The 27,405-nt window shown below is 38.9% G+C and overlaps 2 protein-coding genes across 5 annotated transcripts in view; both read right to left on the reverse strand.

Annotated features, from left to right (window-relative positions):
- Positions 1–1,282: 1,282 nt before the first annotated feature.
- Positions 1,283–24,037, reverse strand: LOC108576891 (beta-amyloid-like protein). Of its 4 annotated transcripts, none has more exons than XM_017939955.1 (16): positions 23,961–24,037; positions 23,730–23,882; positions 10,947–11,000; positions 10,383–10,514; positions 9,536–9,662; positions 8,518–8,608; positions 7,979–8,109; positions 4,040–4,259; positions 3,711–3,936; positions 3,297–3,479; positions 3,160–3,231; positions 2,854–3,044; positions 2,547–2,707; positions 2,201–2,427; positions 1,735–1,884; positions 1,283–1,558 (listed from the first exon to the last, which is right to left on the reverse strand). In XM_017939955.1, the coding sequence occupies exons 2-16, from the start codon at positions 23,787–23,789 to the stop codon at positions 1,448–1,450; spliced, it is 2,136 nt and encodes a 711-aa protein (XP_017795444.1). In that variant the 5' UTR covers positions 23,790–23,882; positions 23,961–24,037; the 3' UTR covers positions 1,283–1,447. The 4 variants fall into 4 exon arrangements, with proteins under 4 accessions (XP_017795444.1, XP_017795445.1, XP_017795446.1 ...); XM_017939956.1 differs by having other exon boundaries at positions 23,730–23,879; positions 23,961–24,025; XM_017939957.1 differs by having other exon boundaries at positions 3,297–3,470; positions 23,730–23,985.
- A 2,118-nt stretch (positions 24,038–26,155) lies between these two features.
- Positions 26,156–27,405, reverse strand: part of LOC108576875 (persulfide dioxygenase ETHE1, mitochondrial) — a 4,433-nt gene continuing 3,183 nt past the window's right edge. Inside the window, exons 5-6 of the mRNA XM_017939938.1 lie at positions 26,540–26,750; positions 26,156–26,450 (exon numbers count right to left, since the gene is read on the reverse strand). Coding sequence (XP_017795427.1) covers positions 26,386–26,450; positions 26,540–26,750 — 276 coding nt within the window. The 3' untranslated portion in view covers positions 26,156–26,385. The remainder of the gene's footprint in view (positions 26,451–26,539; positions 26,751–27,405) is intronic.

The raw sequence follows: 27,405 nt of genomic DNA on the forward strand, positions 1-27,405 counted from the left end.
AACAAAAAAAGACAAACACGCTTGCTTTTAATAGTCGCCACTTATTCGACCTACATCGGAGGTACTAATGCCACTCAAAAAAACTCCTGTATTGAACTGTTCCTCTTATTCGGCAGCCTCGGCATGACTCTTTCGATCTGTTCGCTTCCGTTAAGAAATACGACGGTAACTCGGCCAAGTCGAACAAGGCTATCGAATATTTTCCGTACATACGTTCGGACAGCACCTCGATAAGATAGTGGACTTTTGTTATGGAATGATAAAATATCTTGCTTCTCGTTAACTTTAGATACGTTCATGATTCAATTTCTTATAAGTATAAAGTTGTATAATCTAAGTAGACGTTAAGTACTGAAAAGGTCGCTGAAAAATCAGGCAGTGGGAATAGAACGGAGATAAAAAAAAAACAGCTGCATCACGAAGGTGAACGTGCATTAATTGCCGTTCTGATATTTTAAGAGTGTTGGTAGAGCATACACTTTCGCATAGTGTTAGTAATATGCTTGCCTATTTATTTATTTATGTATTTATTCGTTTATTTACTTTCTTCCCCCATTAAGTCGGATTATATTTTTACGCTGTCGCTGTGCAAGCCGCTACCGCTGCTACCATTTTAAAAAAAATTCTCATATATTATTCAAGCTGCGTTTACTTTTATTGCCATTTCTACCTCGAAAAATATCAGAACTCAGAACTATACAGCAAAGAGCGCAAAACAGCACGCGTATTGTGAATGCGTCATCGACGCTTACGATACGTTTGATCCATCGCATATGCATTTCCTATTACTTAAAACAACGAGCTCGTATAACCGATCATAGAGTCCACCTTATAGCCTTCTATTTGAAGGATATCGCCTATAACCTTAATGTGTTTGAGTAGTGATTCTTTCTTTTATTGTGAGCGCTCCTTCCTGCGGTTGTTTTTTCTTTTTTAATAATTTGTATGATAACGAAACGAAAATAACGCGCACGAGATACTTCCGAAGATAATTTTACGCGCTTCCCATATGGCACATTGGCATGTTTTTTTTCCATTTCAAATTGTTTCGCACGTAGTCTTGATGGTACGAGCAAATGGACCAATTCATATCTCTTCTGTGTAGAGATTGGAATTTACATGAACTAGGCTTCGTACAAATCATAGATCGTCAATCGTACTTGTATCGAGTTACGAGATGCAATGAAGAGACGTCACATCATAATGATACCGTATCGCGATATACCTATTTTTCTATGGACAGATTTCATTCCATATATCATTACGATGTAGATTTGTAGCTTCTCAATTGTTTCCTTTGGAATCTTCGGAAGAACCTCGAACCTGATAGTCTGATTACTTACACTAACAAAATACTATGAGATTCTTAAAGAACATATGCGCGAGAATGGAGATAATTGTTAAAGATCAGTTTGAAATAAAACTGTTCATAGACCGAGGTGATTAATTATTCTTTAACCTCGAAGTATTTGTATGTAGGATTTTCATATCCATTAATCTGCATATTTGCGACATGCCGCTCCTCTGGTGTAGCCGCTTGATCAACTTCGATGAAACCCTGTATTCAACGTTAGAAACAAATGACAATGGTTTCCTTGCAACATTTCAACTATACACAATCAATGGTACGTTTGAAAAATATTTGATGAAAATATCGTTGAACATCGGTATTTAATAGAAAAGTAAGGAATTAATGATTTATCATTTGAATGAATCACCATTTTAAAAACATACCTGACTATGAGGGCTTCTTGCGCTGCGTCTTTTGAACACTGCTACGCCTACCACCGCAGCAGCCATAAGTGCAATTCCAGCAAACGCAAGTGTAAAGTAAACGGATCGACTTTCTCTGTGATAAACTTCTCCTCTTCTTATTGAGTAACCCTGTGTTATATACGATAAAAGAGATAGAAAGGTATTGCTAAACTTCTTGAAGTCTAATTTCACGAATATAATTTTTGTACAAATCATATAATATTATACACAGAGTATCAATAACGGTTCAACCTGAAGAATAATGAATCTACATAAAAAAGTAAGTCAATGTTAAAGATTCGTCGAGTATGTGTGCACTTAATTTAGCACGAAGCTTTGTATGAAAAAATGTTACTCTACACTTTCGACTTAGTTTTTCGTGTAGATTCACCCCTTTGGGTTGTGTTACTAGTTCGCTGACACCTTGTATATATTATGTGTTTACCGGTTCAGGATGGGACATATCATGCGTCATGCTATGAGCTGCCCTAACAAGTCCTTCGCTGTGCATAGCTGCTACTGCCGAAGGTTGCTCCGATTGTTGTTGAACATCCTTGTTGTCGTTGATCGAATCATTTTCTTCTTGTTGCGCTTGTTCAGTTCGTAATTCGCCACGTTCAGCTTTGCGTTGTTCTTTGCGCGCACGTTCGAGTTGCTTCTGATGTTCTTTCTCTGCGAATCGGTAGATTTCATTTAAATATCTTTACCGAATATTTGTGCGAATAATTTTTATTCCTATTCGTAAGATTGCCAAGATTTTTGCTCGGTTAATTATACAATTTTAAAGTCACCTTGCTGTTTACTGGTGACGTCAGCCTGATATTTATCTAAAATGGCTGCTTCCGCTTCTCGTGTCATCGCTAACAGCAGTCCAGGAGTCTCATCTTTGCTCCTGAGGGCCAAAACGTAATCATCCATAAGGCCGCCAATTTTTGCGCTTAAATCAGGATACCTAAATATAACGAATGAAATCCTCCATATAGTGTTCTATAAATTGAAGTATATTTGTTTTTCTGCAATGTCGAAATTTGGAACTTTCTATTCTCCGACGTGTCAATATTAGTTAGGCTATATTTGATATATCGATCAAGTCGTTACCGTTCTAGCATCAATAGACTTTGATTGGTGATTCGATCGATTTCCGCCAAATGTTCCAACGTTGCAGGTTTTTCGCGTTGCGCTTGTTCCAAGCTGCTGTCCAACAGATGTTTATAATGAGCAATAGTATGATGCCTATCTTTATGAAGAGCTCGAAGAAGTTTCTGTAGACACTTTTGAATCCGATGCATCTGTGAAAAATAAGAATACAGGTGACGACAACTCGTGAGAAGATTACCAGTGAAGAAAAACGAGGAAAACGTGTAAAAAGTACTCGATATTGTTGCGTACGTTTAAGAAACTTACATTTGGCGGTGTCTCGTTTAGAGCAGCAGTATAACAAGACATCGCTTCCTCGTTTCTTTGTTTAACAGCTTCCTAGAAGTTAAACGATAATTTTTCACTAAGCAATACTGGAGATATCATCTCAACGAATCACGTACTTGCACTCTTTGTTGATGCATAGCGCTCAACTGATGCTTCTCCGCGGCACCGCTCTCCTCCAGAGCTGCAACAGTTTCCTGGAATCGCGCGGTCATCCATCGTTTGAAAGCATCAGCGGCAACCGGGTCGTGGGCGCGAATATCCTGATACTTTTCCTCGAGGTCACTCCAATCCTTCATCACCTGAAAACGTTGTAGCACAAAGATTTCTACCATAGTGTCCCGCGAGATAATACTGTCTCTCGAAAATTCGATCGCTTCTTTGTATCTTCTCTTCGCGAAAAAGATTCATCAACCGTAAAAAACAATACAACGAGAAAAGAACGACGAGAAGAAGTTGCAAAAAGGTTGCGTACGTGGTAAGTAGTTGCAAAAAGTGATTCAAAGGCGAGCTAGCTGGTAATACCCGCTTACTTTTGTCACTTTCTCCTTGTGCACCTCTTCGAGCCTCATTTGTGCTTGTTTGTAGCTCTGGTGCTCGGAGCGTGGATCAAAGTGAGTAAGATACGGATCAGGTGTACGAAGAGCGACTACACTTTGCGATTGCGGAGATTGTTGTGTGCTGGTGCTAACTGGCAACGGCATCGCAGTTACGTCCTGTTTCGTTTTCTCCGTAGTTGAAACGGTAGTTGACAATCGACTGGACCAAAAAAAAAGAAAAAATAGACGTTAGTGAAATTCAATTTTCGTAACTATGTATGTACGTATATCAAGTATGTATTTGATATTTAACGTGGATTTACTTTGTCGTAGTGTCGTAATCGTCGAGATATTCTTCGTCGCTTTCGTCGTCATCCGGTTGATCGCTAAGTACATCCTCAGGGTCAGCCTCCGAGTCGTCCTCGTCTTCAGCATCGGCGTCCAGGTCATCCTCGTCGTCAAGGTCATCGTCGCCTTCGTCCAAATCTTCATCCACGTTCTTCAGAATCGGTAAGTCAATTGGTTTCTTGGCTTTCATGTTTTCTACAAATCGTATACGAAAATAGTATCGTTTAATTAACTTTCGCAATATTGCTCAATATTGTTTTGTTCACGGTGTTCGACGACAGGCGAAAGAAATTTTGTGGAGTGATTCTCATATGATCGAATACGACGGAAATTTGGGCAGTTAACAGAATTGAAGAATTTCCCGTCAATTTTTAGTTAGGAACATTTGAAAAAATCACTTTCTGTCTGGTTAATCTAGCGCAAAAAGTGGTCCCTAATAGTAAAGCGAATTGAGAGGATTTAACTACTTCGAATTCAATCTTAAACGATTTTACAAGCGTCTTAAAAAACCCTTATAACTGAGAAGCCTAGTCGAGTTTGCAATTTGATTACTTTTCATTCATAATTTCTCCCATTTATCGTCGAACACCTTCTGTATACGCTTGAATGGTATTTCAATTTCTCAGCAATTTATTTAAAAAACAGCAAAAGTCGAAAGTTGAAAATGTTTATTTCGAAAACGAAACAAAATTGCCGATATTCCGAAAATCCATTCAGCGAATTTGAAATCTTACTTAAAAGAAATATTCTAGCGAGAACGGAATTCGAAATGGTTGACATTGCAAAATGGTGAGAACACAAGGTACGGAGTTTGAAAATTTAAGCCCGTTGGTATGATCCGCGTGTTTCCCGCAACTCGTGTCTCCCTTTCCCACCGTGAAAAAATCTCTAATTTGTCTCTGTTATGTTGAAGAGGACAGCCGTCTTGACTAACTAGGTTCTCGAGATGTCCCATTCTCTGAGAATAGCCACACTGATGAGCTGACTTCTCCAGTTCTGCAAAGGCAGACAAAAGTTTTGCCCGGCGCGGCGTGTATATCATCGCCGCTATCCTTTTATCTGGGTCACGCGGCGGTTGTGTTGGCACTTTTTCCCCGAGAACATTGTTCGTCTATCACACGTATCGAAGCCATCGCTGTCGACGCGCTGTCGTCGTCGCCTTCGTCGTCGTCACATCCTCCACCCTCCTTCTTCCTCGTCGATAAGCGTCGAGAAACGGGAGACGGAGGAAATATCAAGATTTGATCGATGATACGGAAAGCAACGGGAATCAATTCACCCTCATCCTCCTTTCCTCCACCTCTCCCCTCTTTACCATCACCCTTCGCTTAAACGTCGAGGGTTTTCCACGTATTTTCACAAACGCAGAAGGAAAAAGGCTTTGCTCGCTCGTCCATGAAAATTCTCTCCGTGCTAAAAACTGTGCACAGTTCAGCAGCTTGTTCGCTTAAAAATAGCGATATAAACAAAATCTGCAAACAAGTAACTAGTAACCTTCTACATACGTCTATGGTTATCCTAGACGAAGACTTGGATATTAAAAAAAATTATACAGGTTAACGCTTCTCCGAGTACAGCCTCCCCGAAAAAAAAGGGGGATGTGATTTTCCCAAAGGACAAAGGGAAATAAACTAAAAATATTTGAGAGTAACGTTTCTCCTCGAATAAATTAACATTGTCAACCCAGTCTTGTTCTTCGTTCAGCGTTTCTTTCGGCAAAATTTCATAGAAGAAGATAGAGAAAAACGTTACTCTGACATTTTTCATCCCTGTGAAATCAAGGCTCCGCGAGAGCTCGGTAAAACGAGAGTTAAAAGGATTAGCATAAACGGTGGTAGGTCGACGGTGGCCGATGGTCTATGGTCGAGATTGAAGATTCGGTCGATGATTCATCGGTTATTCCTATTGATCGGTAAACTAGGTGGAATGGCAAGGAATGGAGGGATGTGTCGCAAATTGGTTAGCAGACCGACCATAACTACCATGGACAAAGCGTATTGGCTCGAGTTGATCAGGTACGCGTGTACAATGTGTAGTATACTCTGGTGTCGTGGTGGTACACCGCGGAAAGAAAGGATGCGCAGGAACCCAGCAGAAAGGGCAAAACCATAGTGTTACGTTGCGCGCAGTCGTCGAGAACGTCGACAGACGTTATTGATTGCACGAACGAGTAAGACAGAAGCGACGAAGGTAAAACTGGTCGAGCGCGCGCGGAACCAAGAGGGAGAATCGAATATATATATGCTTACCACCCTTTACCACTTTCCTAATTTTTTTCTATGGAATATATACGTAGTATACAAACATGGTACATTTGCAGGTCGATGCGCAAATACTACGTCTACGTTGATATTTGGTTAAATGTAGAATATAGTGGAAAATTTTGCAAAAGAATCAAGGAAAGGATAATATCTATGAAAACTGCATTGTACTAAAAATTGTCTTCCTGTGACATTTTTTGGATTCCCCGAACTGAAAAATGTGTTAATTGTTTCTCAATATTTTTTATTTGTTAAGTATAGTATTAGTTTATTAAACTGCATATTTCAGACAGAAAGGAAACCCTTGGGGGGAGTTCCCTTAACGCCGGACGGCACATTAGCTATATCTGTAATAACTGAAACGCTACCGAGCCGTTATTCCGCGTGTCGTTTAGAGGAGATAAAACAAGCAAAAATAAGTTTTCTACGCGTTTCAGTCGCGTGTGTACAGGTAAAGAGATTTATTTAAGAAAAACCTTAAACGTCCGGCGATAGGGGAACTCCCCTTATATACATTTTCAATAAATGTTTAAGTTTCTTAAGTAAAAGTAGATGGACGATTTTTAGCGCGAGGATTTTTCTTGTACAATAGCGTAACTTTCGTCGTTATTTCAATATTTATACATATTTTCAGTTCTGTTTAATAATAACAAAAGGTAGAATATGTCTGTATTGATTACAAGAAGGGGTTTGTTTATACCCAGTGCATTTTATGGTGACAAATACCTACCTAAACGGGAGCAATTCGGTGTGAGTCACTGCACACCCTCGATTCTTTAATGCACCCTCCCTTATTCGTACGCCGCTAGCATTCGAAACGGGGAATAGGGCTTCGATGGAACAGAAATTACTCGTATATCATACACGAGAAAACGAACAGAACTCGAAGAAACAAATTCCATCTATTTGCGACAAGTTCAAGATTCACCGAGCGTCTTTAACGAACACACGCAGCCATTTGTGCCATTGTAACATGCTTGGAATAATCATACACCAATGCTGCTAATTGGAACAACAAGGAAAACCAGTGAAACGATTTAACGGTATTATGTGACTCGATGGATTACAGAAAAGTGTACTCGACACGCGAAAAAGCTCGATTGAAGTGAACGTAGAACGCAGAGAAAACGACAAAGAGGGAATTTCGCGACGGAATTTAACGGTCGACGCTATTTACCAAGCGGATATCGAGCTGTATAATAGTTTTTCCCTCTTTCTTTCTTTCTTTTCTTTTTCTCTCTGTTCAACGAATTACAATAACGAGTTCTGTTTGCCACGACAGACACATCACCGTGCAGAAAATTCGACAACCGCTGAAGCTCCTCGAAACTCTGGCGCGCGCTCGTTTCTTTCTTTTTTTCTCTCCCTATGTTTCTCCTCCTTTCTCTCTCTCTATTATACTCGAAAGCTTGCTAAAGCGTAGAGCTACTGGAATAAAAAGGGGGGTATTTCTGTGCAACTTTTTCACCGTTTCGCTGCTTTCGCTGGTTCCTTATCGCGATACAAGAACGCATCGCGAAGCAACGCGGCGAATGTTAGGCGTTAAGGGTGCTCCACGTTCCATCCGATACAGGGGAAGATCATCCTTAAGGTGAATGAACGGAATATACGTATGTATGGTGGTATATAAGATAATGTACGTACGTTACGTACCTTTCAGGTGTTTCGGGCAGCACACGAATTCGACGCCGGAAAACAGAGATATTCCGCAAGGAAGAAGCATCGCGAAGCTTCTCAGATTCATGTTTCGCTCTCTGCAAGTGTCTGCTGCGGTCGCGTTCCATCTGGAACACAAGATTCCCATTGCTTTTTCCTTTTTTTCTTACAGAAATCTCTCAGTTGAATCTATCTCCTGTATAGATACACAGTTCACCGTGAGATACTTGCGTTGAAGTTCCCACTTTTGTCGTGAAAATTCAATCCTTTCACCTTATTCAATAATTCACGCTTCTTTTTTTTTTGAACGTCAAATATGTATGTATATATTCGAGGTTTCTAAATTTTCCAAATTATTCACGATCGTTGATTCAGGTGAAAACGGAGACATATTTCGAGGGTACTGGGAATTATTGAAATACTAAAGCCGAGTCAGCTTTAATGACAGGGTTACGCGGTGGCGAACGCGCAAATCGATACGCTGCAGTTGCACCGCTCTCGTCTTCACCGACATTCCACCGGGTTTACCCGCTTACCTGTGAGATTCCCAACATTTCGTTTGATTGTGAAGGTGATCGAACAGGCATCCTTCCGGCACGAGCAACGCGTCGCTTTGGAAAGGCCCCTCTGGAAAAAAGGAAATTCGTTCTCGTCTGAATTGTAAAGGAGAAAAAAAACGATTCGAACGCGTGCTGACTGGCTGCCTGCCTGTCTGTCTGCTTTGCACAGGCAACACGTACATATGCATCAATGCAGGGCTAGTCCTTGGTAACGGTGTATTCATTGCAAAGAAAGTGAATGACACTGTTTCTAGTAATTTGGAGGAAAAGTTAGCAGTTTTCCAAGTCCACGTCATTTACTCGAGAAGTTCGCTTGGACTTTGACATTTTTTTCATACAGGCCACCTAATTACCGTCTCTAATTACGCCGGTACTAGGAGATTTTTATACGTAATTTAAACGGTTTCAAAGGGGTGAATAAGATGGAGGAGAAATTCGTTCGGTGGTAGAAACGGTGAAAAATAAAAGGAAGTTTCATACTTGATTTGAAATTTTAAGGTCATTTTGTTATTCACGTTTGTTATGTTATTGTTTAACTACGTTATTGTACGTGTTATTCCTTGCGTTATACGATGGTCTACTCTGCATATGTATATGCGTCTGTGCACGTGTGCATTTATTGATCCAGTACGCGCATACAGTTTTCCCAATGAAATTAGCAAGCATACTCGTTAATTCCACGCTTTCACTTTAACATGTTCAGCACCGGTGTTTTTAGCCATATATTCAAGCTGTGAAAATCTGAACCGAACGAAATACTCAAATACTGCTGCACTTTGTCTAAACAATTTCTTCGCTCCTTAATTCGGTTACCATTTGATGGTACATTGATCAGTTGCACAAACAAATAATAAATTTGTACACGCTGGTCTTTTAAATATTCATAAGGTCAACGTAAATATGAAATTATTTTAGTAATTTTAGAATTGAAATAGTAACGTCGACTAGAATTTTTTCATTTATGCAAAATATTTTCACTGTACAGAATACGTACCGAGACATCTGTACGGTTTGACCCAACGCGATAATTTACACTTGGTTCGGCCAGGTTTGCACCATCCATTAACCCTCACGTAGTGCGACGATTCTACGATGTTCGTAATGTCTCTCTTTGGATATGCCTAAAAATACAAGCACAGATTAGCTGAGATTAGCTGCGATTTCACCGTGAGCCCCGATCCTCGATCGGCGCTACCTCCTTGATCGCTTTAATAATTTCAATCTTTCCCTCCCCGCTCGTTATTCTTTTTTAGGTTTATCTCTTCTCGTTATTTTTGACTGTAAAAAATTAGTACGTATCGCAAAACTATCGTACATTTCACTGGACAACGGTTGCTTCGCGGCTGTGGAAACAACACCGTCACGTCTATCTTCACGAATTAATAACGCGAGCCTTTTCTCTCTGACGTAGAAAATTCTGTTAAGTTGTTACGTACCGCGATATGCATGCAGCCGTTCTCCAGTTTAATCGATAGATTTATGAACTGAACGCTCCGTTATAAATACAGTAGCTGTTTCTTGTTGCTAGACTTTTGGAATTTTTGTTGGAAATCTGGGAAGCAGGGAGGAGAAAAACGAAGAAAATTAAAGTTTAAAGAAACGAAAAACTCTGTACTAATAATAGTGAAAAAAGGCATCGAAATGTAAAGATTACAAATGAAAAGTGAGTATCTGAAAATATTAAACGATACGAATGTCGCGTGATGGAAAGAAAAGGTAAAAAAGTTGGAAGAATTCAGAAAGGAAAGGTGTGTCGCGGATTGTATAATTTGCTTAGGTATCCAGAAATAAATCTGAATAGCAACATAGTTGGAAAAAAGTTCGGATTTTCAAAAACTTACCTTCTTGCAGAATTCGAGAATCTCCAGTTTGTCCCTCATGCAGCTCTTCTTGTCTGCCGAGGAGACCCAACGACCTTGTTCGCCCATGTGCTGTGCGAGATAAACCTCTCCGGCTTCGCATAATATGGCAACCTTTGCAAACCGTTCACGAAAACAGTCATTTTCTGTTTTACTTTCAGCCGAATCGCGAGATAAACGAAAATTCAGCACGATGACACACTTCGATACAATAAATCTTCAAACTGAACCGCCAGATTTCTCAAACCTATCATCTAAACTTCTGAGATGGACAAATCTTTACCGCGACAAATTGTCGAAAATGAAATATCTTCTTCCGGAGAAAGTTCGAATATTTTACGTATTTTCCCGGCGAAATTGCCGGACGATTTGGCAAATTATTCCATATAAATAGAACAGAGGTGAGTTTCGAATGAAACGGACTCGAGACGTCTAATACGGTGTGGTGCGGCTGGTGAATTTTCATCGCGATGTAAAATCGTAGTGTACGAGGTCTGAATGGCATTCGTAAGGAAAAGGAAGCGTGCATTTTCGAGTGGTACTCACTTGCGGCTCTGATCTTCCTCCAGCGGGTGCCAACTCGAGCCTCTCCGACACCGCCTGCAATGCAGAAAACAGAGAAAAATTCAACTCGCGTAAAACTATACGACGCAACAATTTACGCTATTATTGCTCTCTATCTCTCCTCGCTTCAAGATCACCATCCCTTCTGTACTTCACGATAATGAAAAAAGTCGAGGGTGTAATCAAGATCGTCGAAGAACAGGATTGATACCTTCCCGAGACAACAATTTTCTGGAACCCTAGAAGCATAAAAACAAAGCTTGAAGAATTTCCACAATAGCTGAACCAACACGACGTTTGCATAACGCTTCTCTCTCTCTCGGAAATCTGGCTAAAGCCAAGTAAACGCGTATAACTCCCTAAATACAATATAGCCAGAGCTGACACAACCTTCTCATCCGGCGGTAGAGTAACCATACTTATCCACAAAGCACTGAAATACAAGTACATTGCCCAACCTCCTATTCAAGAAATAGAAGTTGTTCTCATCCAACTTAAAACCACCTCTGGTATATAACCATCGGAGCCTTTTATGCTCCTCCTAATTCCAAAATAATCAAGCAAGTTCCAGACAACGCAGCCTAAGAGAAATCTTCGTACAATTCTTGATAACAACGTAAGAAACAAGAGAAACTGCTGCCTTTTCGAAGATCGTATTGAAAATAACAAGTACAAAATAATCCACAGTTACATGTGTACATGTATCGAGAAACCAACAGAAATTCCTGCTATATGTATATACCACACAAATACATAAGCACAGACAACTTGTCGTCGAATCATCTTCCAGGTCAGCTAACTTCATTCACCTAAAAAAAGAGTAACTGATTGGAGAGCATAGAAAAATCTGTGCACCCAATAGGACGAAAAATGAAATAGAATAGGAAATTGAACGATTTGAAAATCACATCGTCGCAGCCTGTAAAAAAGCAATAATTGGTCGCAGCATACCACACGCCGTCGTTTCACAGACTCTTTTCCCTGCTAACTAATCAAAGACAGGAACAGAGTTGGAAAAAAAGTGGTAACCTATATTAAAAACTCGTGTGAAATACACTCAGAGACAAAAAATGGAATCCCAGAATAGGTTTTGTTCGACCTGAAGAAAACCCTTCATCTCCTTCGAAAGCTTCGATCGAAGTATTGGCACAATACTTCACTTCCAAAAAATGATCCAGAGAAAAATATCTCAGTCTCGGTTAAGGGAAGAAACTCAGTCCCAAAACTTATTACCGCGGGAATCCCCTAAGGATCAATTCTAGGCCCAATATACAACAAACACGACCATTCGGACTCTCGATCAGCACTCGACATTCTCGTGGAAAATAGAACAACCAGCCTTACCTCTAAGAGCACATTCTACTGCTCGCGAACCTACTTCAATGCCTGGTAATTCCAGATCAATCCTAGCAAAAGCAATCATCTTCCACAGGAAAGAAATAACTACCTCGATCTCGTAACAATTTGCAATACTTAAATGAATTAGGCCAATATAGTTAACTACCCAGGCTTCGCGCTACATAAATGACTTATCTGGCTACTTGCAATCTAAAATAAAATTCGCAAGAACCATCATCAAAATTTTCGACATTTTCCTCGAGTGAGTGAAAGTTTCGAGTTAATCCGATTAAAATGAATGGAGCTGTACGAGTTTAAAATGAACAGTGAAATATGTGTCGAAGATGGAGATTCTAAAGCTTGTTTCGGTATTTTTAATTGTGCTCATTATGGCGACACTACTATTATAAAAAAAAAGAATGCATCGGTCATGTTTAAAGAAGAGCAGGAAATCGATTGCCTGAGAGCAAAAAGAAAAACAAAGGGCTCGGGTGGTAGAGGAAAGCTAACTGGAAAAATGATCGAGAAACTAATTGTTTATTATGGCTTGGTTATAGACACTTGCAATACGAGCAAGGTACGACTATTACAGCTCAAAGGATAAAAATCTACAATTTTTCAGTGGCTGTACGAAACATCAAACGTGTTCTCTAATCTTCATTTCATAGTTATTAAACAAACTTTTCGTTACATTTTCTATCTGACGTAAAAGTAAATTTTCCCAAGGTGAGCTATTCTTTACGTGTGCTCCAGTATTTGCATATCCTCTGTATAAATAATGCGAAAAGTATTTCACTGATATTTCAATACACCTCTTTGAAGTATTCATCCTTTGATAGAGAAGAGAAAATAAAGAGAACTCGTGTAAATATAAAACTTAGCTGGGGCTATTGAAAAGGAAAAAATCTAAAAAATGAACCAAAAAACCGATAAAATTAAAAATTTCCACGAAATGGGTTAAGTTTAGACGCGTCCATGGAGATTTTTTCAATGTTTTTCCCTACCTGATTCAAGAGAACTAAAAGCAAATCCTAACCCCTGCCAGTCTCACCAACCCCACCCCTCATATGACGTGCAATTTTAAAGGCTACAGCCTTGAGAACTGCGAAAAAGACCACACAAGCGAAAAATGAAAAAGAAAAGCCTAACCGTTCTCCGCTAAGGTCTAAGACCACTCTTAGGTAGCCTTGCTGACGAGTCCACCAGGACACCCAGGACCAAATCCATCTCTCTTCCCACCATATTCTCCCTTGTTCTCTCTTTATCACTTGATCTCCATCTAACATTTCGCCATAAAACAAATTTATTTTATTTATCGTTTATTCCGTTTCACAGCAAAAAATTGCACTTATCTTATCATATCTTACACTCACTCTCCTCCTTTACAAATTTATTTACATCGAACACGTTTGTTGCAAAATTACACGTGTACAGTGTTAAATTGAATCGTTCGTTGTGTACGTATAATCAATGAATTTCTCAACGAATTTTAAACGTTTCATTCGTTCACCTGAATTTCGCTGCTATTAAATGTAATAAATCATTGTCAAACGTAAGATAAAATCAGTTTGATAAAATCGAACAAAATGCATTTGGCGAATGAGCGAAAAATATCAGGAATACAAGAATATTAACACGATGAATCTTGTAAAATTTGTGTAAAACGACGTCAACGAATGAAACATTTTAACGCAACAATTTCCATCGAACAAAAAACCTGAATAAAAGAAAAATACTCGTATGCAGTACAAACAATATAAGCAACACCTTCAATATCACGCAATTACATCATTACCATACAGGTTAACAACTGAACAATTTAAATCGACTAATTCGTTGAATCCTTTACCTGTATAACCAGATAAAGTTCAAGCTCCATCTCGACACAATAGGAGAGAAATTAATCCAAGGAAATTAAGAGGAACGTTTCAAGGGATTTATCACTGACTTAGTTATCTCCTTACTCTTTGACTGATTTGAAAAATTCCGTTCCTCTTCTGTTTTACTATACACAGGATGTTCCACCTAATTCTGCCACCCTTAATTAATTTTTTTTTATAATCGGAGATTGTATAATTTTTTTGTTATTCGTACAGATACGAAAAGAATGCTTCGGAAGAAAGTTATCGCATTTCAGGGTGGAAATTAGGCTATGAAACGTAAACTTTCAGAAGATGCAAAAAAAAAAAAAAAATAAATAGAATTTTTGAAAAGTCTAGATTAGAATAATCCCTTAAAGTGTCGCATTAGTCATCTATATGTATTTTCTTGAACTAATCTCACGAAGCTTGTTTCACACGAGACTCCATATGGCCACGTTCTATTACATCACGAAGTGTCTTATGTAAAACAAACTAATTGTTTCTCGCTCTGATCTATTAACAAGCGGGTCGTAGAAATTACTGGAACATCTACGTTGCCATTTAAATATCGCGATGCACTACGAGATTTTTCAAATGCACTTTTTATAGAAATCACTGGCTAATGGTGTATTATGTAGCACAAAATTTAGAAAAGTCGTAATACTGTTGTGGTATAGAATGATAAAAAATGGGCCGTTCAATCTCTGCGCAATCTTCCGAGCTTTAGAGCTCAGATAGCTGTCTTCCTTGCGATTTTTTTTTACAAAGAAACCGTAAGACTTTCTAGTATCGATTTTTTGCACGCATGTTTATTCATGTTTCAAGAACATTCACAATTTTTTTTAAACGAAAATTGTCAAAATTGACTGAATTATAAATTATTTAGTACGGTCCTCTAAAAAGAAAGTGTCCTACTGGCTGACACGATCCCAGCCATTCTACTTATCCGAATCGAGCAACCCAAAAAGATTCTCGATTACTACGAATGTAGCTACAGTATGAACCAGGGTAACGAGAATATCGAAAGATTAAAAATATGCTATTGTATTGAATTTTAGATGTCGATTATTCCCCTCTTTTTCGTCTTTCATGGGCTAAAGTTGTTTAAGTTTGCTGCGATAACGTCACATCTACTTTGTGCATTCTTTAAAATTTCATTTCATCTTTGGCATTCTTAGATTTATCAGTCAGTTAGATATAACAAAAATGAATCTAACGCCTTACTAGGAAGTATATATTACTTTTGTATACCACCTCTGTTTAGTAAAGATCTAAATGTTTATGATACGTGACAAAAGGCCCTTCGGTCCCAAGCGGGGTCGTAGGCAATATTAGGGTGTTGCATAGGAGCATTCTCAGTCCGTAGACAGTGCTCTTACCATCAAGTAGAAAAGCCAACCTTCCTTGTGTCCAATAAAAAGTTTATAGTTTAAAATAAGGATTATTAATTATTTAACAACCAGTAACTCCCACAATCCAATAGGCATTTCAATTTCAAAAGAAGAAACAGCCAACCTATCTTCCAGCTGTATCTTAATAAATCCAACTGCTCTCGCTACGAATAACGCCGACTGTCGTCAAAATGCGTCATATTTATTTTTGCATACATGTACAAAAGTGACATAAAGCGCCTGCAGGTGATTCTTTTCTTTATTTCGACAGGTGAAATACCGTGATTGGTTCGATACAAAAATCGTACGTCTCCGGATTACAGTCACGTTTCACCGATCTTAGACTTTCGGCATATATATATATACCACATGCAAGTACACACAGAGAAAAATATATCGTGTTACAAGTTCTGAACTGCAGTAGTGAACGTGTTAAGCGTTGTAATAACCGTCGGGCGCGACTCGATCCAACATCGAGGTACGCAGAATCGGGATCGGCAGGTAAAGCTTCCGCAGACCGAGACAGCTCTCGTGTCTACTCTTATTACCGCATCCCACGAGGAGAATGCAAAGCGAGATCGTGACGTACACCTCAATGTAATTCGTGACCACGTTTACGCAGCATAACGCGTTAGCCACACCTCGACTGCATCATCCGAGTAGATATGTATACCGACTCGGCTGAAATGCGAATTGGAACGAAAAAAAAAAAGAAAAAAAAAGAGAAGAACTAAACCTGCCGTGTGCGTTTAACACCTTCAGTCTACGCTGAAACGTTCAGTTGATGTATCTCACATTTTTGTTTCTTGCTTTCACGGCGATAAAATGAAATGTAACACTTCGAATACGCATTTTTTCTCCTCTGACAGAGTCGTATTTTATTTAGTCGCTTAGCCCTCCGTTTCTTAACAGGATGTACTTACTGGATTCTTACAGGATTCTTACTGTATTAGTAACAATACACAGGGTGTTCACGCTATTAATTTGCAATTTTTCTCTCGTAAGTAAGGTTCTTACCGATTTGTGAGAAAAACTGTGGCCCAAAAAGTAATAGGATGGCCTCGATGGATTTTTTATCGCGTAATGACGATGTCGCGAATATTTTTTAAATTAACGAACATAGGCGACCTCGAAAAAAAGACAGAGAAGAATTGCATCTGTAAAACAAATTTCCTTCCATCTTATTCGCCCTTTGAAACCATTTAGATTACGTATAAAAATTATCTCGTACCACCGTAGCTAGAGAAGATAATTAGGTCGCCCGTTTTACGTACATCAATCCTAGATTTTTCACTTTTCATCAGTGATACTTATTTTTCAGTTTCCAATATTACAACACTACAAACAAAGACGTTCTTTCGATACTTTTTAAACAGCCTGCCAATCGATTACGCGTCAATTTCGTTAATTTCCATCGAAGGAACGGTTTCAATTTCGTCGCAACTTGTCCTATTAAACGGGAGGAAGATAATCAAATTAGACAACGCTCGAAACGACGAATAGAAAGATTTAATTATCTCAGGACAACTCTCGAAAGTCGTTAATTTCACCCTAAAAATGTCAATCACTCTTTCTCTCTCTCTCTGCAACAAACAAATTTCCAAAGAACGCGACGCGATGTTTCATTTGCCACAGGGCTCGAAGGAGATCGATTGTCGTTTTCACTACTTTTCGTCTCGAACGCAGCCACTAGCAATGCACACGCCTAGAATTACTCGAACGTGTGTGCATTGCACGCGAAGGCTTTTACCGATCTCCAAACCGAGTGTCTGACTCTTTCTGTTCCCGTTTCCGTTCGCTCGTTACAGCTTGTCTCTCATTGTGTGCACCGCCGGCGCGGCGTTTCTGCCTTCCTTATCGATCTCATAAGCGACAAACAACGTGAAGCGTAAACGGGGGGAGAAAAAAATGAAAAACGGAAGACAGTGACATGCTCGAACGCTTCGAAACTCACGATGACAGAGAGTTGACTTGATAGATCCTCGGAGACAACCGACAGAATTCACCAAAAAAGCGGATATACAAATGTTAGCCAATTTATCGGCTGAAACAATGAAATAAGACGTCGTTTCGAGTTGTAATTCTTCGTCGCCTCGATAACGTAGGACGCAGCAAGTAAATGAAAAGTCTTCGATTCAAATGTTTCCTTTAATTTACACGTCTTTAACGTGACTGACTTACTTTTCGAACGAATTCATATTTAAGACGTTCGCAGGTAAATTGCGTAACTCGTTCATCGGCACACTTGGCAATCAATACCTCGCATATCGATCTCTTCTTAAACACGTTGCTGCAATAGCTGAAGATCGTTAATTTCCGGAGTTTTGGTAATTGAAATCGAACCGTGGCTTACATTTCTAAATGTACCGACAGGATGTTCAAGCTATTAATTCTCAGGTTTTTTTTTTGCTAGGTGGTAAATTTGTGAGAGAAATAGAAGAGGACAAAGTTTCACTATTTTAAAATTTTCAGTGGTTTCAACGATGCTACCATGAATTTCTTTTTTTATATCATACGGAAACGTCTGTGGAGACGAGTTCAATGACCCACAACACAATAGTGACACACCTTTTTATGCGGTTAAATTTATGCCGCACCGTCGAAAGATGTGAATTAATGGAAAGCACGCGAAGCACGAATTAATGCAAAGCAGGAAAAACGTGCAGTCGGTCAGAAAAAAATTCTGACACTATTCAGAAAATTAGAACTTTCTTTAAAATTGGACCAAACGACTGGAGTTTTTTTTTTTTAGGAATTAGAAACATCAGTATGCTAAATCACGCCTAGGAAAAATTTGAAAAAAATTGCAGCTTGTGAGAATCGCGAAGAAAATTGCAAAGATCCTAGCTTACAACATTCTTAATCTGAGCTTGTAATGAAAATTTAAAACGTACGTTTGAAACATCGAAAGGAGCAAATAACCTTGAAGCAAATAACTCCGCGTCTTGATTATGGCCGTAGAGTTCCGGCTTTGCCGACCGGAAGTCGCGAGCTCTGACTAAAAGAAACTGATTCTCTGATTGAAAAAAAAAAAAAAATTGAATCTTACAATGGGTCAAACGTGACCCAGCTGCACTTTTCGTCCAAACTGTGAGACCTTCGGTCGTTCGACGGTTGAAAAAGTAGTGTACGAGTTGCGCCAACAGGCAAAGGCCGATTAAAGTTCTGGTAGGATAGGGATTGAAACGCGATACTAAGAAAGAAGGCAGAAAGGAAGAGGGAAAACGAGAGTAAGATTCGAGACAGTTTCCTTTGACACACGTTCGGGAGCGCAGCCCTTTAAAGCTGATTAGCCGATGTTTTATATAAGAGTCGATCTAAGTGGATTTACTTAATGCACTTAAAGCGAATCTGACCGCAGCCTTAAGGAGCTTCGGGCACACGCGACACCGCGCGGAACTCACTTTTCAGACGCTGACGCACCAAAACGCGACTCTCGATTCCTTTCTTAAGATACTCTACCACGACGGCCGCCGCTCTTCTGCATTCTCAATGGCCATCAGAATGCAGAGGTCTGGTCGCGGGATGCGTCGCTTTTTCTTGCTTCCACGGGCGTTTTTAGATTGCTTTGAAAATTCCGAGTCTGCACGAACTGCAACTGAACGTTTTTTTATCGAACAGCAAAGAAACGAAAAAAAAAAATTGGTTCAATTCGTTGGTTTATGAGAAACGCGTAATTTCAGCAGGGAAAATTTGAGAAGAGTTTCATCGAACTAGTCCAAATTACAAAATGTACCTTACAATATTTTTAGTTGGAATTTGTAACGGTACGTTTTCAGATTTTCCCTGATTTCCCGTGAAACATCTGAATCACTCTGGATTGCGCACTTTTTTTCTAAGTTTTTTTCTATGTTGCACTTCTAACAAAGAACTGAGAAAATTATGTTTCGCAATTCTGTTTCGTAATAGCAGTGCAAGCAGATAAGTAGGTCTCTGCAATTTCTATGATACGTTAAAAAGATTATTTTATATAAACGGCGAATCGATAGCCGGATAAAATTTTGCTTTATTTATTACAAAGCAAAACTCTAGAAATACCATAAAGTGGTATATTTTCATTGGTGAAAAACCCAATTTTTCAGAATTTGAATTTTAAATTTCTGTTTTACATGTAATAATACAATAATACAAAAATTGTTTATTCATTAATCCTACTTCTATTTACGAAACACTTTGTTCTCTTATAGTTGAGTATTAACAAAACGAGAAATACGGATTAAACACGGATATATTCTCGAGTGTTCAATACAACCAATTAAAAATTATAGCACAACATGGTAAACTATTTACTTAAAAGAGAAATTCGTACAAAATAATTAAATTTACATTATACAACACCAAACTACAAAATCCCTCTAAAACTCCTAGTTACAAGTTCAAATAAAACAACAGTAGAAAGCAGCACTCGAGATTGCTAAAACAACGTTCGCAATTATTCGCCCACGATCAATGAAACGAGTGCAAAACCGGTAACACCTCGTACCAGAACGACAGTGTCAAAATTACAAGTAAAACAATCTCTATTTCGTAGATTTAAAAGTGAGTTCAAGAAGGGTTGCGCGCCTCCACTTCCGGTTCCTCCTCTTAAGTGACGCGCGCGCGCGCGCGCGTATCGACATCCCCCGTAAGAAATTTCAGTTTCCCATTTAAATGGAAGTACAACTGGCGTTAATACAAATACCGAAAATTTAGGTCGTTCAGTTAGCTGTTAATTTATAAGCACCGGTTCAACTACTTCACGTCGCCGTTCGTTATCCGAATGACCCTTACCAACTCTCCGACGATTTATTACCAGTGTATTGTTAAAGCTCTTGGAGCGCGTTCGCAGGTAGAACAGAAACCGACGTTGCACCGAGAGGGGCCAAAAGGCTGCACAGGTTCTCCCTTGTTCCAACGCTCGAAACCAGTGGAAAACTAATAACGACGTGAATCGAGTATATACTCGACGAGGGGGTGAGGGGGAATTACCCGTCTGTCGTTAATCTTTTCTCCAACGTTTCGCGGAAAATTTGTCACCGGACGTTTCCGTTCCGCCGTGTTTCTTCTTTCGACACACTCTCCCAGTCTATCCCCCGTTTTATTTACTAATTTCGGACGAAAGATGCACCCCACTGCGGGGGTTCCCACGATTCTTTCGTTGGAAGAAAAATCTGCAACTCCGTGTATACAGGACTTCGTTCGCGAATAACCAAGAATTTTCTTTACGCTGCTGAGAAAGATTTGAGAAATCCATTTGCAGCTGGGACTGGGGAGGAGGGTGGAACAGTTTGTACAAGCCTTTGATTGAAACTCGCTGGAGAAGTTGAAGAAACTGATAAGAATTGAAGCTGCGAGAATTGTTTTCTTTTTTTAATCAAATTTGATGCTTTTTATGTGTAGTTTAAAATACAGTTTAGTGCAACGAATCAGAGAATTTAGTGATTTTTGTTAGGTTTCAATTTTAGTGATTATCATAGTGATTACAATCAGGTGAAAATTCAGACATGTGGATGCAGCGCGATATATTTTAAAAATCGCCAGAAGAATAAACGAAGATTGGAATAACTGAAAGTTGTATATCGGTGAGTTTTTAAATATTCGCAATTTTTATTGCAAATAATTGCTTGTAATTAACATTTTGAAGAACTAGAAATTTCTTATCTTACCGTTACGATATTTCCAACGGAACGTGTGTAATAAAGTAGACTCATTTAAAATAGACGGTCTATCGATAGTTGTCACATCAATATCCTAAATGAATGCAAATCTCATTTCAAGATTGTTCAAAATGATATTTTACACTTTCGAACGGTACGCGCCTCCCCGTTTCATTTTCCTTGATTTTCTCTCTTTGATTCTCGTTCAGTCAATAGCTACTAAATTATCCTGGGATTGCAAAATTATCTGAGGCAGAATCTGGGCATGGAATAAATCATTTGTCTTGTCCCACGAATATTGATTTTGTTAGCGTATGTGACTATGCAGATTGATTAAAAAAAGAAAAAAAAGGAGGGAGAAAAAGAAAAGGACAGATAGAAAATAGAAAGAAACAGGACAATAATGAAAGGAGGAAAGCGGCGCAAACACGGTGACCTTAAAAGAAACTGCGTCCGAAAATGAAAAATGCATTGAAACTCTTTCGTCCTCATTTACTCCGTGCTTCATTACCGGAGCATTTTCTCGCACACACCATGGGGGGACAAGAAGGCATATTTACGCGGTGGAATATCTTTTTCTTTTCTTTTACCTCTCTCTCTTTTTTTCTTTTTTTTTTTTAATGCATGAAAACTGCGCTTTACCGGGTAAAAATGGGCTGCGGGAAGTGAGGAAACCTCGAAAAGCACGGAAAAGCTTTCACTGTGCTTTCCTTCAGCCGAATCTAGGTGAAGATCGTAATTGCGTTTAAGTACAGATGTTTGAGGCTAAAGTAAATGATCCCACAACGTTAATAAATTTCCTTTCTAGTTGATAAATATAACTGTAAAAAAAAAAAGTGAGAAAGTCTACTGAAAAAAATTATTGGTAAATATTTTCTTTAAAAAAATATCACGTTACAACGTTGGTGCTAAATTTGTTTCGTATTAATCGAAGCCAAAATCGATTGAGTCGTATAGAGATGACACTCTAGCTATATTATATATTCTATGCTTTAACGAGCTTGCAGGCTCTTCTTCAGATGCGAATCTCTTCTGTCTATTAGACAGAATTTTATATTTCGTGTGATAATAAAGAGGGATGAACACGCAAGTACGAACTGTCACGAAGAATTAAGTAGTTGAAGAATAAATCAAATTGGCAACTAGAGGTTTTTGCGACTTATGTATTTACAATCTCTGCTTTATCTGCGCTTCCACAGTTTCTCCTATGTTCGTTCGTGCGTGATAATTTCCGCATACACAAGGTTACTCCCCTGAGATAGGTACTAGGCGCTTTGAAACATTTTAAAAGCGAGCACTTCCTAAGGATCGTGCTTTTTTTCTCCGACAAAAAAAACACACACACACCGAAACTTGCACACAGCGGCGCTGGCTGGCACCGCATCGTGAACACCGTACAAACGAGCATTTTCAATTAAAATTCTTCGCAAATGTTGCGTGGGGAAGTATAGACGGAAAACTCGTACGTAACAATTAACTACAGATTTAAAATTGTTTCGTTGGTTTACCAATATACTCACAAATTAAAACCACGACGAAAAATTATGATGTTTTGTTCAAACGACTTTCAGGAGTATGTGTGTCGTATTGACTATTTCATTACGAACGTCGTACGAATGTGTACTACGAGAATCGTGACAGAATGAAATATGTAATGAGCACGATCTTTCTATGCATAAATATGCAAATATCGTAATAGAAGAAGAAAGGAAACGGCGGAGAGAAAATGTAATATATGACGTAATTGAAATAGAATGTATTGCACACTACGTACGATTGAATAGTTTCAACTTTAAATTGAACGAAGTAGTTTGTAAAGGGCAAATATCGCGGTGTTCGTAGTTTTTCTGTATAGCAAGCAAGAAGCGCGACTACGCACAACTGCACACTTTCGAACGGTTGAAAAATTGTAATTTCTATTCAAGAGTCTAAAATTATGACGTTAGCCGTTAAAAAAGAAAAAAAAGAGTGACAGGTATCGTCATATCACGATACGTGACATTAACGATTAAAATAACCAAGAGAATAGTGAGGACACGATATTCTACGATATATAACATCAGATTCGATTAATGCCGCTCGGTCGCATGGAAAAAGCGTTGGAGTACGGGTAGGCGGTTGATCGCGTAGTCGACGAAGACAAACATCCTCGTCGAAAATGTACTTGCGTAGTTGTCAATCGTTGCAATCACACAGTGTATAATGCACTCTAAATGAACGCGTTCATCGAGCATCGCGACGTATCGATCGCCTTTCGCGAACCGTTTGACAAATAGCACGGCTTTAAGTGTATTTCGAGGAAATTTTATGGGACAAGTGCACCGTGGCTAATACATTGATCGCGATGCGCTTTTCGTGTCAGATTTGCCGATACTTTGCCAACAGAGTGAGAGAGCAAAAGGATAAAAAAAATGTATAAAAATTGCCATCGAGATGACTCGAGAGGAAATTTTAGAGTCGATCGATTTGCGGTAGTCGCGCGTTCTCCGTCCCGTTTTTCCTTTTCCATTCTACCTTGAATCAGATCGGTACTCTCACCTGGGCCCGGTAGACCATCAAGACGCCCAGCAGTGCGGGCACCAGCATCCCCTTCCTCATCTTTCTTCCTCGGCTGGCCTTTTTAAGACTCCTGCACGGTGAACGTCTCTTTGAATTCCTCTCGTAACGATTCCTTCTCGCCCTGATCTTCTACTAAGAATCGACGATGCACTGATTAACAAACGCTAGAAACGTCGCAGAACAATTTACTGTACGCAAATCACCACTCACCCGCCGTATACGAGAGCACAGCGTACTACTGTGACACTGCTGCTGGGTGGGTCGCTTTACGAGAAATCAAGATGGAGGTGAACCGCGGCGCCGGTGCCGCTGAAACGATTCGACCAATCAAAACTTGTCACTAGATGTCCGCGCCGGAGGGTGCGTTCACATGCGCGCAGTGGTCAGTCGATAGTGTGGCGGGAATATCGTGATTTTAAACGCTGCACTTCGCTATTACGGTAATTAGTAATTTTCCAAAGATTTTTCACCAGACGTATTTTCTTCGACGAAACGTTTCAGATTCATCACGTTCAAATTGCAAGGATTTATCGGTGAAGCAACCTTTGAAGGTAATGATTAATTGAACTATGAATATTAAAGCATCTTTCCTGTCTACTTAAACGTATGTTAACATAATGCCAACCAAATGAATTGCAGTTGAAAAGTTGGTAAAGAACATTGTGTTAGGAAAATTAATAATGTAAATTTGAAAGATAGTTCACTACATCTAACGATATTATGGAACAAAGTTTTTTAGAATGATACGGTAGAAAATGATCGGTTACATTATTACAATACATTATAAACTGCATTTGAGAAAATTTGTACATTGTACTTTCTATTTTGGCATTCCTTACTTTTGTTTATTTTCATACAAAGTACCTTTAATGATGTTCAATATCAATAACACTTAAAAACTGAAAACTGTAACAATGGACTATTGAACTACTTACATATTATTAGCATAAAACTTATATATGTATCGCAAATAGCTAGGCAAAATAGACCAAGTGCGTCAACGTTGGAGTGACCGGGTGCCTGACCCGTTGCAAGCCTGTCGAGAAAGAAAACCACATGTGGGTGGCGACAGACCGGTGACAGTCCCCTATTCCGAAGGCACTTACCTCCTACATTTCGACTAGTATGAATTATATCATGTACATGTATAATTATCCATTACCGTTTTGAACCAGCGCGAATTAATGAATTGACAACGCATAATCGCATAAACATTCAGTTAGACGGTAAATTCAATTCATCTATGTTTCACGTCTTTCCGATATTTGATACGGTCAACTGAAATGTCCAGTCGACGTATAGAAACCCTAGCTAATACCAATCGATGATAAAATTTCGAGTGGCATTCGTCACAGTTGACCGCATACAACTGCCAATTTTTCGATTTTCAGGGGAAAATAGAATTACATATTAATATACAAAGAATAATACAGTGGTATGACATCATTTATGGAGACAAGGCTAAAGAGAAGAGCGGAAAAAGACAAAGACGAAGTCAAACTGTATAGGAGAAATGTATCGTGAATAGCATATACATATCGGGAATTGTTAAATTAGACAAATTGTTGCAACTGTATCGCTGTAGCCGCTTACTTTTGGTTTTATCATTTTTATAGTTCAGGCAGCTGTATATATACTGCATTATTACACGTCTCTTGACATTTCGCTTTGTTAACAACCGCCTGTCTCTCTGATTTCTCTATTTTTCGTCTTAGACATTCCGCGCGATAGCCCCCACACCCCTTCTCTCGCTCTCTCTCGCTCCTGTCTCCCTCTATCTCTGCTGAGAAGAATATGAAAACGCACGAACAGATAGCCTTGGCCCATACCTTTGCCCGTGTGTCGGCCACCGTACCCACTGGTTACCCTGGAAACGGTATCGATTTCAACCCTCAGCTATGCAGTAGAAACCAGCAGCACACCATGGGAGTCTCTTCTCGTCCCAAGTTTCAACAAGACAGCCCGTTTAAACTACCGGATTACAGCAACTTCCATTTCTATTACCTTCTTAGATTTTATTTCGGACAAAATCAGCCCATCTACGATAACGTTGCAATCGGAAAATTATCGATGAAATTTTCAAAAAGATTATCTCGCCGTACTGATCTCTCTCTCGTTTCTACATATCGCTAATCGTTTCACATGTTTACTTATGCTAATGTAAAAATCTTTCTCGTGCATATACAAGATAACACGTTTGTCGGGAAAGATTATGTTTAGCTGAAAAACTAAGCGCACTTAGCGTGCCGTGGAATTCAAATAATTCAGCATTATATGAAAAATATCCCGGCACAATTTAATTACTTTTTTTCCAATTTACCACGCAGAGTTGTAAGCGAGTCAAATATTTAATCAAAATAAAAGGGCTGCCCAAAATGCCGATGCAAATTTCGTAATGTGTGGGGTTTAATTGCAGTACTACTACGGATTGTAAAATTGTACAGGATGTGGGTGTTAATTAACAACAGTATTTTGTGCGCTGCTGTTATCTGTTATACATTTCCCAATAAAATTCCCAAACCGAGATTATTTTTATTCAACGCATAGTTAACATCTTTTCAGCGCAAAATGAAAAAATCGAATCAACGTCTGGTCAATCGATTAACATGCAAATGTCATTGGAAAGACTATCTTATTATTGTTTTTGTGCATCTTGAACTTCGTATAGTCCGCAAACTTTATTAGCTGGCACTGCTTTATCTGAAAAGGTAAATAAATTTTTTTGCCACAAATGCTAAAAAATAAATGTGATTACAGATGCGAGTTAAAAAAAAAGAAATCGACTGTACCGATCATTTTTGGATAGGGCAGATTAAGGTTGTTCATTATGTGAACAAATTCATCCAAAGATTTCGTTAATCTCGGATTTAAAACTTTTTCCTCGGCCACTGTCGTTACTGTTCTACCAGAGTAATCGTGAGCTGGATATAATCTATAATTCGACGGTAATGTAAAAATCTGGGAATGAACAGAGTTGTACAAAACTTCTGCAGAACCACCCTATAATAAAAAAAAAAAAGAGGTAAACGCTAATTTCCTTGTAAATTGCGACCGTTAGCTGAAACAATTTGTACTGCAATGCTTCGTATTTTTTAATTATAACACAATGTTACGAAACATAAAACAGAAAAATGACCTTTTTCTTTTAATATTTGATACATATGGTGGCATATATTTACGATGACAATATTTTACTTGAATAAATCATTAAATGTCTCTATATTTCGATGTCATTTTTCAAGCTGTTAACGTCTAAATAAATGATGCGCACCAGTGCGCAGAAATTATCGCGTCCAATATTGAACCAATATAATTTTATGTCAACACGTTTTTCTTCAATGAATTAAGAACACTTCTGACTTCTTCCTGATTGTGTTAGTAAAATACCGCGAATATGCACGTAAGATCATTTTTTTCGTTTCTATATTCTTGTAATAACACGTTTTAAGTCCGTTCGCTTTCCGCTCACTTATGTTTCTCTTTCATTCCTTTCCATCCAGCATCCCTTCCTTTTCGTGTCGCGCTCCAGTTTCACGCATTCTCACCTATCATTCATCAATCATACGACACTCGTTTTTCCTTATAAAGAAAAATACTTTATCCTCGCGTACTCTGGAAATTCCTTACGCTTTTTCCTTTAATACAAACCTGGAAA

The sequence above is a fragment of the Habropoda laboriosa genome, unplaced genomic scaffold, assembly GCF_001263275.1.
Source record: "Habropoda laboriosa isolate 0110345459 unplaced genomic scaffold, ASM126327v1 scaffold561, whole genome shotgun sequence".
Lineage (NCBI taxonomy): Eukaryota > Metazoa > Arthropoda > Insecta > Hymenoptera > Apidae > Habropoda > Habropoda laboriosa.

Coding starts and splice junctions, on each gene's coding strand:
- LOC108576891 (XM_017939955.1), bottom strand. CDS start 23,789: ATGAGGAAGGGGATGCTGGTGCCCGCACTGCTGGGCGTCTTGATGGTC. Junction 11,001..23,729: donor TGATGGTCTACCGGGCCCAG/GTGAGAGTACCG, acceptor TCTGCATTGCAG/GCGGTGTCGGAGAGGCTCGA. Junction 8,609..9,535: donor CAAACCGTACAGATGTCTCG/GTACGTATTCTG, acceptor CCTTTTTTCCAG/AGGGGCCTTTCCAAAGCGAC.